General features: G+C 39.2%; 1 protein-coding gene and 1 long non-coding RNA gene across 2 annotated transcripts in view; both read left to right on the forward strand.

The window, feature by feature from the left end:
• Positions 1-15,898, forward strand: part of LOC121575185 — a 98,081-nt gene that overhangs the window by 14,684 nt on the left and 67,499 nt on the right. Inside the window, exon 2 of the long non-coding RNA XR_006661488.1 lies at positions 13,117-13,244. This is a non-coding gene — a long non-coding RNA (uncharacterized LOC121575185). The remainder of the gene's footprint in view (positions 1-13,116; positions 13,245-15,898) is intronic.
• Positions 3,860-5,948, forward strand: LOC121575179 (homeobox protein Hox-C8a-like). The gene is made up of 2 exons (XM_041888129.2): positions 3,860-4,592; positions 5,310-5,948. The coding sequence occupies exons 1-2, from the start codon at positions 4,163-4,165 to the stop codon at positions 5,645-5,647; spliced, it is 768 nt and encodes a 255-aa protein (XP_041744063.1). The 5' UTR covers positions 3,860-4,162; the 3' UTR covers positions 5,648-5,948.

The raw sequence follows: 15,898 nt of genomic DNA on the forward strand, positions 1-15,898 counted from the left end.
AGGAGATTAGTAATTCAACAATTCAAATAGGCTACATACTAGAGTTAGATATACAGACCACTCCTTATTGAAAGCAGCTGTGACTTTTAACTCATTATTCTTCCTTTTCTATTTCCTTTTATAATGCACGTTTCCTGACCACTTCCCAATATGAATGGTTCTGGATGAAAAATGAGGTGACATTTGAGGCCTTGTGTAAACTCATTGCTCAGAAAGCATCACGTTGCTTCCTTTATACGTGTTGTCCATTCATAATCATTTCAGATTGTTGCAACCACTTCAAAGAATAGCTTTTAGGTTGATATTCTGGCACTGAAACATTTTCTGTAGCACAAACGTCCGTAATCTGTCTAGGCCTGGCTATATTTTTAATTGGTGGTCAGTTAACAAAACATGCCACACAGTATAACTTCATTATTGAGACTCAGGTATAATAAAGCCCTCTTTTTTAGGCCAGAGTGCATTGAGAGTGCATTTCATGCAACCACGTTGTATGGGCCTATCTCCATGTATGGCTTTAGTCCGTGCGTAATTTCAAACAAGGTGTAGGCTAGTTCACAACAAAGGTTGTTAGATCTTGGACCACGTGAGAATATAGTTTTTTCTTAGCCTTCTTGTGCCTAGTGACTCCCCTATATTATAATCAAAATGTTGGCTATATGAGTGTTGTTGTCACAGCACAAATCGTGAATATAGGGACTACACATTGATGACATTAGGAATTAATTTGCAACAGGGCAATGCGTAATGCAAACTATCGGTCACTGATTCGAGACTATTGTGCGCCGAGCAGTGCGCCTATTATTTTGGTCTGCCTGAGTTTGCGCTCTATGTTGCAGTTTAGATGGGTAATAATGGTCATGTGTCGTGGGTATGTGAGACATATTAACCCACAACAAACTGCGACAGATTTGTTCACCCCCTTTATCATGGTGCTATTTTTGGACACCTTGGACACCACACTAATTTGCCTAGTCATATTTTGCGTTCAATCAGTTAATTTGAGAGGGTGTGTGAAGTATATTGTCTGGCGTTTATTTGTCCTTCTTGGTCGCGTTACTAAATTGGCTTTCCCCTTAAAAGGTGCCACAAACAATACTGACAGGATGCAGAGATTTTAGAGCGCGATATAGTTGGACATTTCCCTCGCGGAGCACAGGGAAATGTGGGGTTTTACGACCCTGCTTCGTGCAGCGCTGTTTGTCTCGAATGTAATCTAACAAAGCAAACCTGGCAGAACTGGCTAGACGTCTGGAGTAAATTACTTTATTGTTCTTATTTGAGGATTTGGTGTGCTCGTTTTAAAGGAGGCTTATTGCAGTTGTTAATGTCTGCTGCAAACGTGACTAACGCCCGCTTTATTTTTCCACTCTGCATGTGGCAGAGGGGGAAAGAGCAACACATGAAAGGCCCCAAATTCCACTTTATTCCAAATCTAGCACATCGCACCAATATTATGTTTGAGCACTGGCACTGTCCCCGGTTTAATGGACATTTCCGTTAATCTGAAATAGACTCGATTGAATTCAACCCATACCCATCTGTTCATGATTTTGGCCTATATATGACTTCTGTATAGCCTATATATGTCCACCATACCATCATTTCTAGTTTTGCTATGACCATATGTCAACCATTATGATGACCGCTTTGACATATAAATGTTATGCTCATTGCTCATTATTAATTCGTTATCATTTATACTTTCACTATTACGCTATAGGATTTTTTTTTATCTTTAGAAGAAGTTAGCAAATAGCAAGCTACCAGCAGTAGCAATAGGCCCGGTTGTGGCAGAAGCATTCTATAGATATGATTCATACTGGCATATATTTTAATTATAGGCTACCAATTACTGTTTAAAATCTATAGCCCATCCAATCTTCCACTATCATTATATAGCCTACCATACAACAACACCAATAGTAGTATAGCCTAATAAATTATAATAATGATGATGATGGTGAAGTCTATAATAATAATAATAATAATAATGATGATAAAAAATAAAACATAAATATTTAAAAACAAGTTTCAACAATGATTTCGTTTTTCTGGCTTTGTTTTTTTGTCTAAATGTCAATTGAATTGTATTTCCTATATACAATATTATTGTGTTGTCCATTCCCATTTTGTTTTCGTTCGGATGAAGGCCATTGACTGCCGAAATGTCATTATTTTAACTTGAATTAGATAAATAAAGCATCAATATTTTAATTGTGAGCGAGAGTTGCACCTATTCCTTCCAAATTGTCTAAATGTCAAGAAATGATTGTGGATCATAGTGTAATCATGCCTGATTGAAATATAATTGCCATGTACTACTACTTCACAGTCTCAACATTAATCCTGACCCAAACCTTGAAGAAAGAGTAGGCCTATAATTATAAAAGTTGAGGACACGAAATAAAATGTGTACTTTTCAAGAAACCGAAGAGACTGAATCTTCTGCCAAATGTGTAGGCCTAGCCTATATTTCACGAAATCATAGACTCTCATGGTTACGTGAAGTACTGTAGGTCTACCACTAGTCCAGTTAGTGCAGTACAACACACAAAAAGGCCACACGATGTCGCTGTTGACTAAGTATTGAAAATGTTCGAGCCCGTGTCGCCTGTTCACCTTTTGTGTCGGAAGCTTTGGGGGACTGGAGGTAGATGGTGTCCTTACAGGCTAGGCCTATGGTTAGGCCAACTAGTCACAAATGTAGAGATGAACAGCCAATGAATATAATTGAACAACCAACCGTTTTCTGTCAATAGCCTAGCTCTTAATAATAGTCTACATATAACTTTTACGGAGAATAAGTATCTTTCTTCACTACACTATGGGCAGTAGTTATCTAAGATATGCCAACACAGTATATTTTTAAAGATCGATAGACCAATTTATCTAGCCTATGTCTATCTACGCTCATGTATCTGTCTGTCTCTCTCTATCTCTTTTTTTCTTGGTGTATTATTAGGAAGAACAATTATTTTAGTTATAACTGATTAATTCTCTTTTATCGTTATGTTTTATGGATACACCTGCTATGGGCTCAAAAGAACATCAGAACATCTAGGCCTAACTTAATGTCTAATGTCTCGTCTTTCTTATTGTAAACATATTGTAATATTTGTATTATGTTTGCTTTAATGAAAGACAAAATAATTAAACCAACAACATTTATTTAACTTTTATTTTCATGAATAATCATGTAAGTCACGTACAATAATACATCAATGTCATCAACAACTATTAAAGCATTATAAAATCATTCTGGCAATAGAAAAACCATATAATACCAAATGTTTACGCTGTGTTATTAGCAAATACAATTTTGCTACATGTTAACCATCTCAACTCAAATATTTTATTTGCAATAGGCTATAGTCTACAATACGGTTTCTGAATTTCACTGCCACTGGGTGTACGGGTGTAGGCTGTGTGCGCGCACGTGTGTGCGTGAATGTAAATTATTGACGTAATGCATAAACCCTGCGTTTGCAGTCAGGATAGTTTTATAAAATCACTTTCGTAAGAGCAATAAAGGTAGGCCTATAAACTAGAGAGGGATGTCTAGATTGCCATTTTTCGTGCTTAGAAGTGTACCACTACTCTTTCAAATAGATAATGCATAGCCTATAAGACCAAACAAAAGGATAGTTGACACATAGGCCTAGTTTAGGCTACATAAAATATTTTTTTATTGTTCTTTAAAGCAAAATGCACAGTTCCTTTCTGCTTGTCTGTTTCAAAGTATAGACATCCGAGCACGCCGTGAGAATGGGAGGGGGTTGACGGTTGGTGGGGAGAGAGGAGGGGGTCGGTGTCGCGGGGGGAGGGGAGGCGGGGGGCAAAAACGCTTGTGACTGTGTGTCGGAGGGGCTAGCCAACTTTAGCTATAGCACACATCAACCATTCACGACATAAGAAGCTGATTTGAAGCTGCAAAACGAAAAAGCAAGAAAAAGCAAAGGACTTCCATTGGTAGCAGGGCAGTGCTGGAACAGAGGGGTGGTGAATAAGGAAACAGGCTTTATTATCTTATTCGTTAAACCTGTCTCTATGATTTTGTGGTTCCGTTCGTTTTATGTATGGGGTTTGGAACAGGACTAAGGCAATAGTTGGAATGGTCGTAAACCAAGTTCTTTAGCTGTAACATTGTGAACAGAAAAACATGAGCTCCTATTTTGTGAACCCTCTCTTTTCCAAGTACAAAGGCGGTGAAACGTTGGAACCAACTTACTACGACTGCAGGTTCCCTCAAGGCGTCACCCGGAGCCACGCGCTGGTGTACGGTGCGGCGGCGCCGGGCTTTCAGCACCCGCCCCATCACGTCCAAGACTTCTTCCACAATGGGACGCCGGGGATCTCCACACCAAGCTACCAGCAGAATCCATGCGCCTTGGCTTGTCATGGAGATGCCACTAAATTGTATGGATACGAAGCCCTTCCGAGACACACGCTATATGGCACCCAACAAGAGGCGAGCGTGGCGCAATACCCAGACTGTAAATCGTCAAATGGCACTAACCTCCGAGAAGGACAAGGCCACCTAAATCAAAACCCGTCTCCTAGTCTCATGTTTCCATGGATGAGACCGCACGGTTAGTAGGCTACGTTTTAATATGTGTATTACCCCTTTAGTGCAATTATAGACTAGTGACATTATAGTGCTATGCTTAGCTAGGCTACTTGTGTCTTTATGTTGTTGTACTTTTCATGGCATGTAGCCTACATCTGCTAATGTATGATTACGTTTTCGGATCATCACTTATCACTCAGTAGAACTCATCGGTTAACCGTGGCACAATGATTCACTCTAATCAGACCTTAGCTACTTTGCTTACAGGCGCAAAAATACCAGTTGATCTGAGTCAGTGTTGTGCAATTCACGGCGGCTCAGTGGATTGCTAGTAGTAGATGAGAAAATGAGCAGAGATTAATAACAACAATAAAAACGAATTCAGTGAAAGTTCAGCAGAAACACTTGGCATGGCATAAATACAGCTAGGCTATAGCTAGGTAGAGGCTAGGCTATAGTCTTGGAATGTCCTGTAAACATAAGGTCACCAATATACAGTGGTATGGTTGAATGTGGATGTCACCAACCTCTGGTATACACAGGCAGGTTTCAAACAAGAATAGGTCTGCGAACTATCTCCCGCACACACAACAACCTCCGGCACAGACACACATACACCGGCACACACACACATACACCAATCAATCTCCTATAAAAAATATAATAGCAGTGTAAACTAATAGCATACAGGTCTTGCGACGATCCCTGCTTAATTGTAAGTGCTATTTCCATTCTATAGCCCCCGGAAGACGCAGTGGCCGACAGACCTACAGTCGATACCAAACACTGGAGTTGGAGAAGGAATTTCTCTACAACCCTTACCTCACCCGTAAGCGTCGGATAGAGGTGTCTCACGCTTTAGGGCTGACGGAGAGGCAGGTTAAGATTTGGTTCCAAAACCGACGGATGAAGTGGAAAAAGGAGAACAACAAGGACAAATTTCCGGGCCAAAGAGGAGAGGCGGAGGCCGAGGGAGAGGCAGAGGGCGAGGGTGAGTGCGAAGATGAAGGCAACGATGACGGTGAAGGAGAAGGAGACAAAAAGGAAACAGGAGAGGAAGAAGACACGAAAGAGTGATTTGAATTGCTATTTTTTTATGATTATATGGCTTAAAAGTTGAAAGATGGTAGAGAGAGAGAGATCACATTTTATGACCACCGTTTTATTGAGTCAACAAGTAATAAAAATCCTTTAAAGACACATTTAAAAATATATTCCATGATACTGACGACGGATCAGCTTCTATAGAGATATTACCATTTATGGCTGCACATAGGCTATTGAGGCAGCTTATTATGCTTACCCATTTTACATTTTAGTCATTTAGCAGACGCTCTTATCCAGAGCGACTTACAGTTAGTGAGTGCATACATTTTCATAATAGACCCCAGTGGGAATCGAACCCACAACCCTGGTGTTGCGGGTTCGCCATGCTCTACCAACTGAGCCCCGTATAACCAATAATAATGCACTATATCACAAATTGGGCACATCATTGCGCAAGTTGTCACACATCATGAAACACATAGAGGCAAAAATTACAGACAGTAGCCTAGTCAATAGAACTCAATTGATTCAACATGAAATTGATTTCAGTATGATTAAAATAGCCTATATAGGCTAATCTAGCCTATGTATATTTTAATTCAGTCATCTCAGTTTTCATTTGAAGCATAGTTTTATCCTTCACTTGTTTGTAACAATTGCAAATACTTTGGCAACTTTGTATTTGTAGTCAACTTCTTTCTGATGTTAACAGCAGTCACAGTCAGACAGATAGCCTAAACATCTTGATTCTATGTTTAGCGAAGATCTGCTGTGAATAACGTTACGCGGAAGGGCAAAAAAAGCATCTAACGATGCACTTTGGCTGCTCTACGAGTGGTCTGGATCACTCCTATACGTACGAAAGTTGTTAAGAGCCACGTTACTAACGAAGGCTCTGGGAAACACCTCGGCTACTAAAGATACATCATAAGAAGGTTCTAATGATGATCTTAACGCTACGAAGGCTTTGGGAAACGAGGCCCAGCTCTGTATTCCAGCAAATAGCTCTCTCTAGGAGGATAATCACTACTTATAATATCTAGCTTAAAACGTTGCAAAGGCCCACATAACATAAAGACAAAGCACTTGCAAAACACTCATATGGTCCACAGAATGCACAAGCGGAGGATGGCTAGAAATGTTTCGATGTTCAATCAATGTTGTCATTCGAGGAAAATGGTTCATTATTAATACACATTCTTTGTACTTTTTGTGTTTTGTTTTTCGTCCAAAGTATTATTTATGTGGATTTGTATGTTTATTGGGGTGATGGGAGTTTTTTTATTGGCCACTGTCAATTCCAAATTGGAGTCATGAGTAGTCTCTATAATGTGGGAAATTGCAATATGGATTCTTGGTTAGAAGGTACATTTCATAAGGGATATTTCATATTATTGTCTCAAATATACTAGTGTGTGTATTGTAATGTATTTTTTGTAAACATTGTGAGCTCTGAGCTTTTGATTGCAACTGCCTGGACCTATTCAATCCGATAGGCCTATCAAAAACAAAACACATAGGAAATTCCCCATATATTGAATATTTCTTGATTCTTTACCTAATTTAGAGAAATCAAAGATTCTTATCATATAAGAAGGCAGCAATAACTTACGCTTATGATTATTAACCTATTGTTTATTTGAATATCGGGAATAGGCCTTTACTACCTAAATAGGACGCGCTTGGATGTTAATGTTAAAATATGCCAAGAAAGCTGTATTGTCATTAACAATGTTGATCTATACATTTTTCCGAAAGTGACAAGGCAGTCCAAGGATAGGCCTATAGCTATAACACGTTTATTGCATTTGATTGCATGATACTTATGGTGCTACTCGTGGCGGTACAGTTCTAGGCCTATATTGATTTATCTTTGAAACAAGTGTCTCTGCGTTATACTACCTAGTCAGCTATTGGACTTCGTCACAAACATTAGTGTCCCAACAACTTAAACTGCCTAAAGTAGCCTAATGCACATTTATTTAACCAATACCCTTTGTTATAATTGAACGAAGAATTGTACTTCTTCAAATAATTCATCAACTTTTTAAACATTATTACATTATTGTGATGATCCAATTGACTCGTTTTTTTATTGCACTGATTATGACCTCTATGTATGTCTTCGTATATCTTGTTGAATTAATAAGCTTGATTTCTTATGTTTAAAGCTAAAGGAGGGGTGTTGGTTCCGAGTGCACACACCCTTGACATTGACTTGTTGAAATAAATGGCAAAACCTGAATTTCTCTTCCTCATTCTTGATACAATAGCCCAAAATCCACCCAACACACACACACACACACACACACACACACACACACACACACACACACACACACACACACACACACACACACACACACGCACACAGACACACACACACACACACACACTAAATGTTGTTTGACCCCTCAATGAAACCAAAGTTAGGCAATCCTAAACCTTTAATTATGGCAGTTTTTGTGATTATATGATGTTTTCCTAATAAAATCAATGAATTCTAAGAAAGAGAACATTTAATCACAATCGGGAAGAGTGGGGAAAGTTTAGCCATTTTTTACATTCAGCATCACTCCGTCAAGGTAAATATAGTATTCTTTCTAACAAAGATATCTACATATATTTCAAGATGTTGTGTATCCCTGGAAATAGTCCGAATGAATGTATACATGACAGTTTTGAAAACTGTATGGGGTAAGTTGTGCTGTGGGACAGGGTAAGTTAAGCCACCTACACATTTCTGTACCGAATGAAATATTACCACTACCTTTTTAAAACCATGTCTATCTTTATTTCCCAAAGACAATTCAACATAATCACAATAACTTTTTTGTCTTTTAATAATTTGAAGCATCTTTTAACACAGGCTCAACACCTAACAAACACTTAGTACTTTAAAAAAAATACTTTTAACATAGGTCCAGGCCCTGTTGTTACCTTATATTCCAGCGATAATGCCTTGCATTACGCGTGGGAAGAAAGCACTTCAATTTGCTGAACTTGCCATTAGCTCAACCATTGGCTCAACTTACCCCAAGGCAACCATTTTGAATATATTATCCCACACAACTACAAGGATGAACTGTCATGCTAGGTTAAGGACCTCACATTGAAGCTTATATAGACCCCAACAGATGTATAGAACAATCTTAAAATGATCTACTTTGGTTTAGATACAAGCATCATGAAACCTCTATAAATTCATTTGACTTCGTGAAAATCAGTTTTTGGCCCTAACTTTTTCCATGCAGTTTCTTCCTTCACAGACTCCATAAAATGATGACCTCTTCCTAAATATTTGGCCAAATGATTAATTTTGTGTATGATTTCCTAGAAACAAGGGTGGCCCAATTTGCACGCAGAGCTATTCTTGTTTGAGACCTGCCTGTATAGAGGTTGGTGACATCATATACAGACTGGCCTCTGCCTGGGGGCCTCCAAATCACTGTCTGCCCCTGTGTGGGGAAACAACCTGAGGTTATCTTCGTTACCCAATTTGCGTTGTCAGATTGTTCGTTCGTAAATTCAGAGCTTTTCGCTCTCGGAGCGTTCAGAGCGCACACTGGACGCTCTGGCTGAGGAGTACTTCCAGACATAAATGAGAGAACACCTCACTCCAACCATTTGTCTCGCCCTAGCAGAGCTGGTTAGGCTGTTTTCATGTTATCCAGAGCATTGGTGACTCTAACTGTGCTGCTGGCAACAATTTAATAACGCTTTTTTGCCGACATTTACTGACACCGGCCATATTCATCAGGTGTTGAGCGTTTGTAAATTCATCAGTTATTCTGCACTCTGGCACAGTCAGACGTGAGTGCTCTGAAATTGGAGTAGATAGGGTGAATTTACGAAAGCACCCCCAGTCTGAGTGTGCCAGAGCACAGAATAACTGATGAATTTATGAACGCGCAACATCCGTTGAATATGACCGGTGTAGGTAAATGTTGGCAAACATTTTTTATTAAGTTGTTGCCAGTAGTTAGTCACCAACACGAACACAGCCTAACCACCTCTGCTAGGGCGGGTAGCTTAGTGGTTAAGAGCGTAGTGCCAGTAACCGAAAGGTCGCTGGTTCTAAGCCCCGAGCCGACTAGGTGAAAATCTATCGATGTGCCCTTGAGCAAGGAATTTAACCCTAATTGCTCCTGTAAGTCGCTCTGGATAAGAGCGTCTGCTAAATGACTAAAATGTAAGTAAAATGGTTAGAGTGCGGCGTTCTCTCATTTGTGTCTGGAAGTAGCCAACATTATTAGCCAGTTAGCTTGGGTACTTGACTGCCGTTGTGAGATCAACCCTACTCCTTGTCCAGTGTGTGCTCTGAGAGCGAAACACTATGAATTTATGAATGGACAATCTGACAATGCTCTGGTTACATGTCCAACACAGCTGCTTTTCGGCATTTTACAATGTGGGTCAATGGGAAATAATATTTGTTTTCCCAATTTGTGGGCGTGGTCAACGGAAATGTCTCATTATGACTTGAATACCGACTCGGTGTATAGCTGTCTGGATGCACGCGAAGATAAACACCATGCATGTGTTTTGCGGGGACATTTTTTATGTATATTGTAGTCAAAAGTCTACATCGCGCCTACCTCTTCAACACATCATCACCACTATACAGTTTAGAGGTATAAAATCACTAGATATCTTAGTTTTATTTTATCTAAATCTAAATTATCTCAATTTTAAGAGGACAGTCGGCTAGAATATTTAGAGTATTGGGCGAACAATACTTTAGGTTTCGGGGAAACTGCATTATTGCCATGTAAATTGTTATACTTAGACTGTATTACTGTAGTATATTGTTGGACATAGGTTGGCCTGTTGTTTTTTGACCAGTAAAGAAAATGCAATTGCAAATGTTAATTTTTTTATGGAAAGATAAATATCTGTGTAGGCTTCTATGTGTATCTTTAATCATTGTATTCAAGACGTTATTATGAAACCATTAGAGAAGGCAACACTGCAAAATGTTTGTGATGTGTTACCTATTGACATTTTCCTGATATCTTTTTAGGTTTTTGTTGTTTTATCAAGCTTACACCTTAACATAAGGTGACAAAATATATGTGTAACCAGCGCAGTGTGACAATTGGAATAGCCTATGCATATTTTTACATCATATAGGCTCTTGGATGAAGCTAAAAAGGACACATAGCCATAGCCTGCATTAGCAGTACATAGAACGACTACAACCAACAACTCAAGAACAGCTTGTGAGAAGTCCATAAGTTCTTGTTTTATCTTTAATTTGATTTACTTTTAAGAATAAGAATACTTACCATGTCAATCAAAGATGGCTTCTTAACTACACTAGGCTCCTAACTTATAGTAAAACTCTCTTGACTTGAGGGTCTCAGGCTAGATTTAGCCAATTCTATATGTTTACTGCTGTTTACTGCCGGAATTCCGGAAGTTTTTTGTAGAGTGACAATTGTCAGTGAGCATTGTCTACCCGTCTCCCTTTGTAGTTTATATTGCCGTGAGGGAAGACCACTTCCATAATAAGGTCGTAACCACCTGTAAACTTTATAGACGACATAAACTCGCCAGTGTCTCTGCGTTAACTTCTGACCCACTACTGGTGTTTTCAGTGTAGGCCTCCACAAACAATATGATTGTCTGGTTTTCTCTATTTTGACCAGCTGTTTAGAGAGGAAAACTTAATACACAGTTATATAGACAATTAAGTCTCATATTTGTTATTTACAAACGTTCATTATTAAAAAGGCCGCCCTACCCCAACTTTGGTGTATTTTACTGACTTATTTAAAGTGGACTGTGTATAGGCTACATATTCAATTGATAGAAATGTTACAATGTAAATAAATACATCGAGACTCACCAACACCCATAGCCTATTGATTGTTTTCAGTGTAAACAATGATGGCCAATCTTGAGTTATCCTCCATTGCTAATTCATTGTGCACACAAAGAATGTTCTCCAAATGGTGGAAAGAGGAATATGCTTCACGTGAAGGCCGCATGCATCTTTAATCCCTTGTAGTCAAGTGGACACCTTCATTATAATACGCTTAATAATAACGGTTAACAATATAGGCCTATATCATTAACTATAGGATAACTATACAGACGTACGAGCTACCAGACCCGGTCTCAAATATGCATTGGTCAACTGTGTTCATCTGTACAGATGACAAGTTGTTTTTAAATGGGTGGGGTGCAACATGGTTCTCCCTCATTTAAGACACATATCATATCCCAATGTGCTCACAGAGCCAACAAAATGTATTGGATGGAGGCAGGAATAAATATCAGGGCTGGTCTCACTATGGTTGTTATAATCAAATGCTATACAGACCAGCTAGCAATGTAGGCTACCCAATGGAATTATAATCAAATCAATTAGGCTATTTCGATTCGAAGAGTTAGACAATCTTGTCGTCAAATCAAATGATCACATTAATGTGTGTCTGTCTTGGAGATAAATGTTTTCATGTAAATAAATACAATATTTTTATAGATAAATATTTTAACGGATCACCATCATTTACAGAATGAACTGCTCCTGTTGACCTGGGATGAGGGTACTGCATGCGCGCGCAGTTTGTTGCAGCTATGTTTATGCGCATGTGTGCGCGTGTGGAGGGGTGTTTGGTGCGTCTGCTGGATACATCAGCCGTGTAAATGCTTTATTATGCCCTGACTTCAATAATTGTCAACACATAAAGTATCGCCATAGGTATTGGCTACCGTAATGTACTGGTTGTTTGAGTACTAGGCTATCAGCATCTCGGACCGATATTCGACTGGAGTTTGATGTTCTGCACATGTAGGCTATGTGACTGTTTCAGAGGTAGGAGCAAAGAAAAACAGAACCAAATGAAAGTATATAGGACTAGGCTTGCTATACAATTGCGTAAAGGGTGGCACAACAGTAAGGAACGAATAAGGAAATGGAGAAGGCTAGCTTTCATCGACACATACTGCATGAGATGGGAGTTTCTGGAGTTGCTGAGTTTATTCCATAGATAGTGAAGTGTCTTTAAGCAGAAGGAAAGATATAGAGAATGGGTCGGGGAGGAAGGGGCCGCAGCGCATTCCTGGTTGTTTGGTGGGAAATTTGCAGCTAATAAAAGTTTACGACTGAATCGGAACTTGGATTGGCTGTAGATTGTCATGTGACTCCACTTCCATGAACATTAACTTTGAATATTAGCTTTCTCAATCCGTACACGACCTGCCGGTCTAAGCAACAGCATTTCCGCGTTCTATACATTAATATTTTTTATTTTGCAGCAGACCTACATGTTTAGCCACTCTATTTGACTGCTACCCCTTCTCCCTCTGGCTTTACGGCTTTCCGTCCCTATTCAGTTCTCTCTCTCTCTCTCTCTCTCTCTCTCTCTCTCTCTCTCTCTCTCTCTCGCTCATCGCTGTTAAGTCAGAAGTGGAGCATGTGTAGTCTACTCGGTTCCTGATTGTGTATTGTGATACTTCAGAGCCTGAATACCCTTCCTTTCGTTCTACAGAGTTAAACAGAATACCAGCCACATAATGGATATTTACAAGTTGGGTTCGTCGGCTCCTTGGTTTCCCTCCCGCCCTGGTAACTGCTGGACCAGTGAATGTGCGTCATGTATTGGCGAGGAGAACGTGGGTAAGTTTGGGTTTCTACGGTCCTTATTGGTTTAAAATTAATATAATGGTCTGTGGCCCATCGGATCCATCTAATGATGTAACATCTATTTTACTTAACGGGGAGAAAATGCGGAAGTTGACCAAATAATGCATATTATGTGTGCTATACTTATATTGACACTATGAGGTCTATGGTCTATGGACATAATATTTTGGCATGATACAGGTATACATATTGTAATGTCAGTCTACCTGTTTGTGTAAATATCAAATGCAAAAATTGTGTAGTAGCCTATATATTAGTGTTTAGTAATAAGCTAGATACTCTGTCGTTGTAATGAAAAGAGATCGTCTATAAGGCTTTGTTTTGTTATAGAATTAATATTGGTTAGTGAAGGTTAATTAACTTTTTTGGACCTGAGCCTGCATCTCTCAAAGTTTTAGTGATAGGCCAAGGAATCTGCAAGTGGAACTATTCCTAGTAGCTTGCTGTAACCCATGTGAGCAATCATTTTGGTTCTGACAGAAATAGGCAAGAGGGCCAATGTGCATCACCAGGACTAACTTGTTGTAACGCTTCTTGTATGAGACCATAGAACGCTTCTTGTATCATACCATTGAAAGTAACTGGTACCTTGATGTGGGGGATATAACTAAAGAGCCTGCTGGTTGGTGCATTGATGCCTGTGAAAGTTTACTGTAATTGTTCCAATTACATTTGAGCTACTTGTTTTATTTAAAGGACATTTCCACCCCCAAACTATTTTTTGGTATTTGTTTCATTAGTCCATTGTTGATATAGTCCCAACATGTTTTGCATGTCAGCAATCAAGTTTTCAAGATATGTAACTTTCAAAATACAGAAATCATCCCTGTATGATGCATTTAGCATCATACGGGATCATTTCTGTTTGTTGAAAGTTACATATCTTGAAAACTTGATTGCTGACAAGCAAAACATGTTGGGACTATATCAACAATGGACTAATGAAACAAATACCAAAAGATAGTTTTGGGGTGGAGTTTTCCTTTAACTCTTTAAGTGTACACACATTAAACCTCCAGTGTGATTCAGGAATTATGTTTTCTCAGTCTGCAGTCAAGTGTCTATTTAATTAGTAACCATTCCTTATTACCAGGCCTAGGCTATTGTTTTGGCTTTAATGTTTAGGACTCATGTCTTTCATGTGTGGCAATACATTGAGATGCGCCAAGATGTAGCCTTTTTAATAAACCTTCACACTGATGTTATATAGGTAGGTAAAGCTGCGCCACATGCGTAAATAAAATACCCATTGTTCAGTTGGTTATTTATCTGAACCATACTGCAACATGAGCAGACAAAAGAAAAGGTGGTGTTGATGGTTGTGGTGACATTGTGGTGGTGTCATCATAACATTGTGCAAGTATTAGTTTTGTTTATTGAACTGGTACACTTGTGTATAAAGTGTAGGCTATAATCTACATATACAGTACCAGTCAAAAGTTTGGACACGCCTACTCATTCCAGGGTTTTTCTTTATTTTTACTATTTTCTACATTGTAGAATAATAGTGAAGACATCAAAACTATGAAATAACACATACGGAATCATGTAGTAACCAAAAAAGTGTTAAACAGATCCTTCAACTAGCCACCCTTTGCCTTGATGACAGCTTTGCACACTCTTGGCATTTTCTCAACCAGCTTCATGAGGTAGTCACACAGAATTTATTTCAATTAACAGGTGTGCCTTCTTAAAAGTTAATTTGTGGAATTTCTTTCCTTCTTAATGTGTTTGAGCCAATCAGTTGTGTTGTGACAAGGTAGGGGGGGGGTATACAGAAGATAGCCCTATTTGGTAAAAGACCAAGTCCAATTATTATTGGCAAGAACAGCTCAAATAAGCAAAGAGAAATGACAGTCCATCATTACTTTAAGACATGAAGGTCAGTCAATGTGGAAAAGTTCAAAAACTTTGAAAGTACCTGGCGGCAGGTAGCTTAGTGGTTAAGAGCGTTGTGCCAGTAACCGAAAGGTCGCTGGTTCTAATCCCCGAGCCGACTAGGTAAAAAAATCTGTCAATGTGCCCTTGAGCAAGGCACTTAACCCTAATTGCTCCTGTAAGTCGCTCTGGATAAGAGCGTCTGCTAAATGACTAAAATGTAAGTGCAGTCGCAAAAACCATCAAGCACTATGATGAAACTAGCTCTCATGAGGACCGCCACAGGAATGGAAGACCCAGAATTACCTCTGCTGCAGAGCATAAGTTCATTAAAGTTACCAACCTCAGAAATTGCAGCCCAAATAAATGCTTCACAGAATTCAAGTAACAGACACATCTCAATATCAACTGTTCAGAGGGGACTGTGTGAATCAGGCCTTCATGGTCGAATTGCTGCAAAGAAACCACTACTAAAGAACACCAATAATAAGAAGAGACCTGCTTGGGCCAAGAAACACGAGTGATGGACATTAGATTGGTAGAAATGTGTCATTTGGTCTGGAGTCCAAATTAGAGATTTTTGGTTCCAACCGCCGTGTCTTTGTGAGACGCGGTATGGATGATCTCCGCATGTGTATTTCCCACCGTAAAACATGGAGGAGGAGGTGTTATGATGTGGGGGTGCTTTGCTGGTGACACTGTCTGTGATTTATTTAGAATTCAAGGCACACTTAACCAGCATGGCTTCC

This window comes from Coregonus clupeaformis, chromosome 10 (genome assembly GCF_020615455.1).
Source record: "Coregonus clupeaformis isolate EN_2021a chromosome 10, ASM2061545v1, whole genome shotgun sequence".
Lineage (NCBI taxonomy): Eukaryota > Metazoa > Chordata > Actinopteri > Salmoniformes > Salmonidae > Coregonus > Coregonus clupeaformis.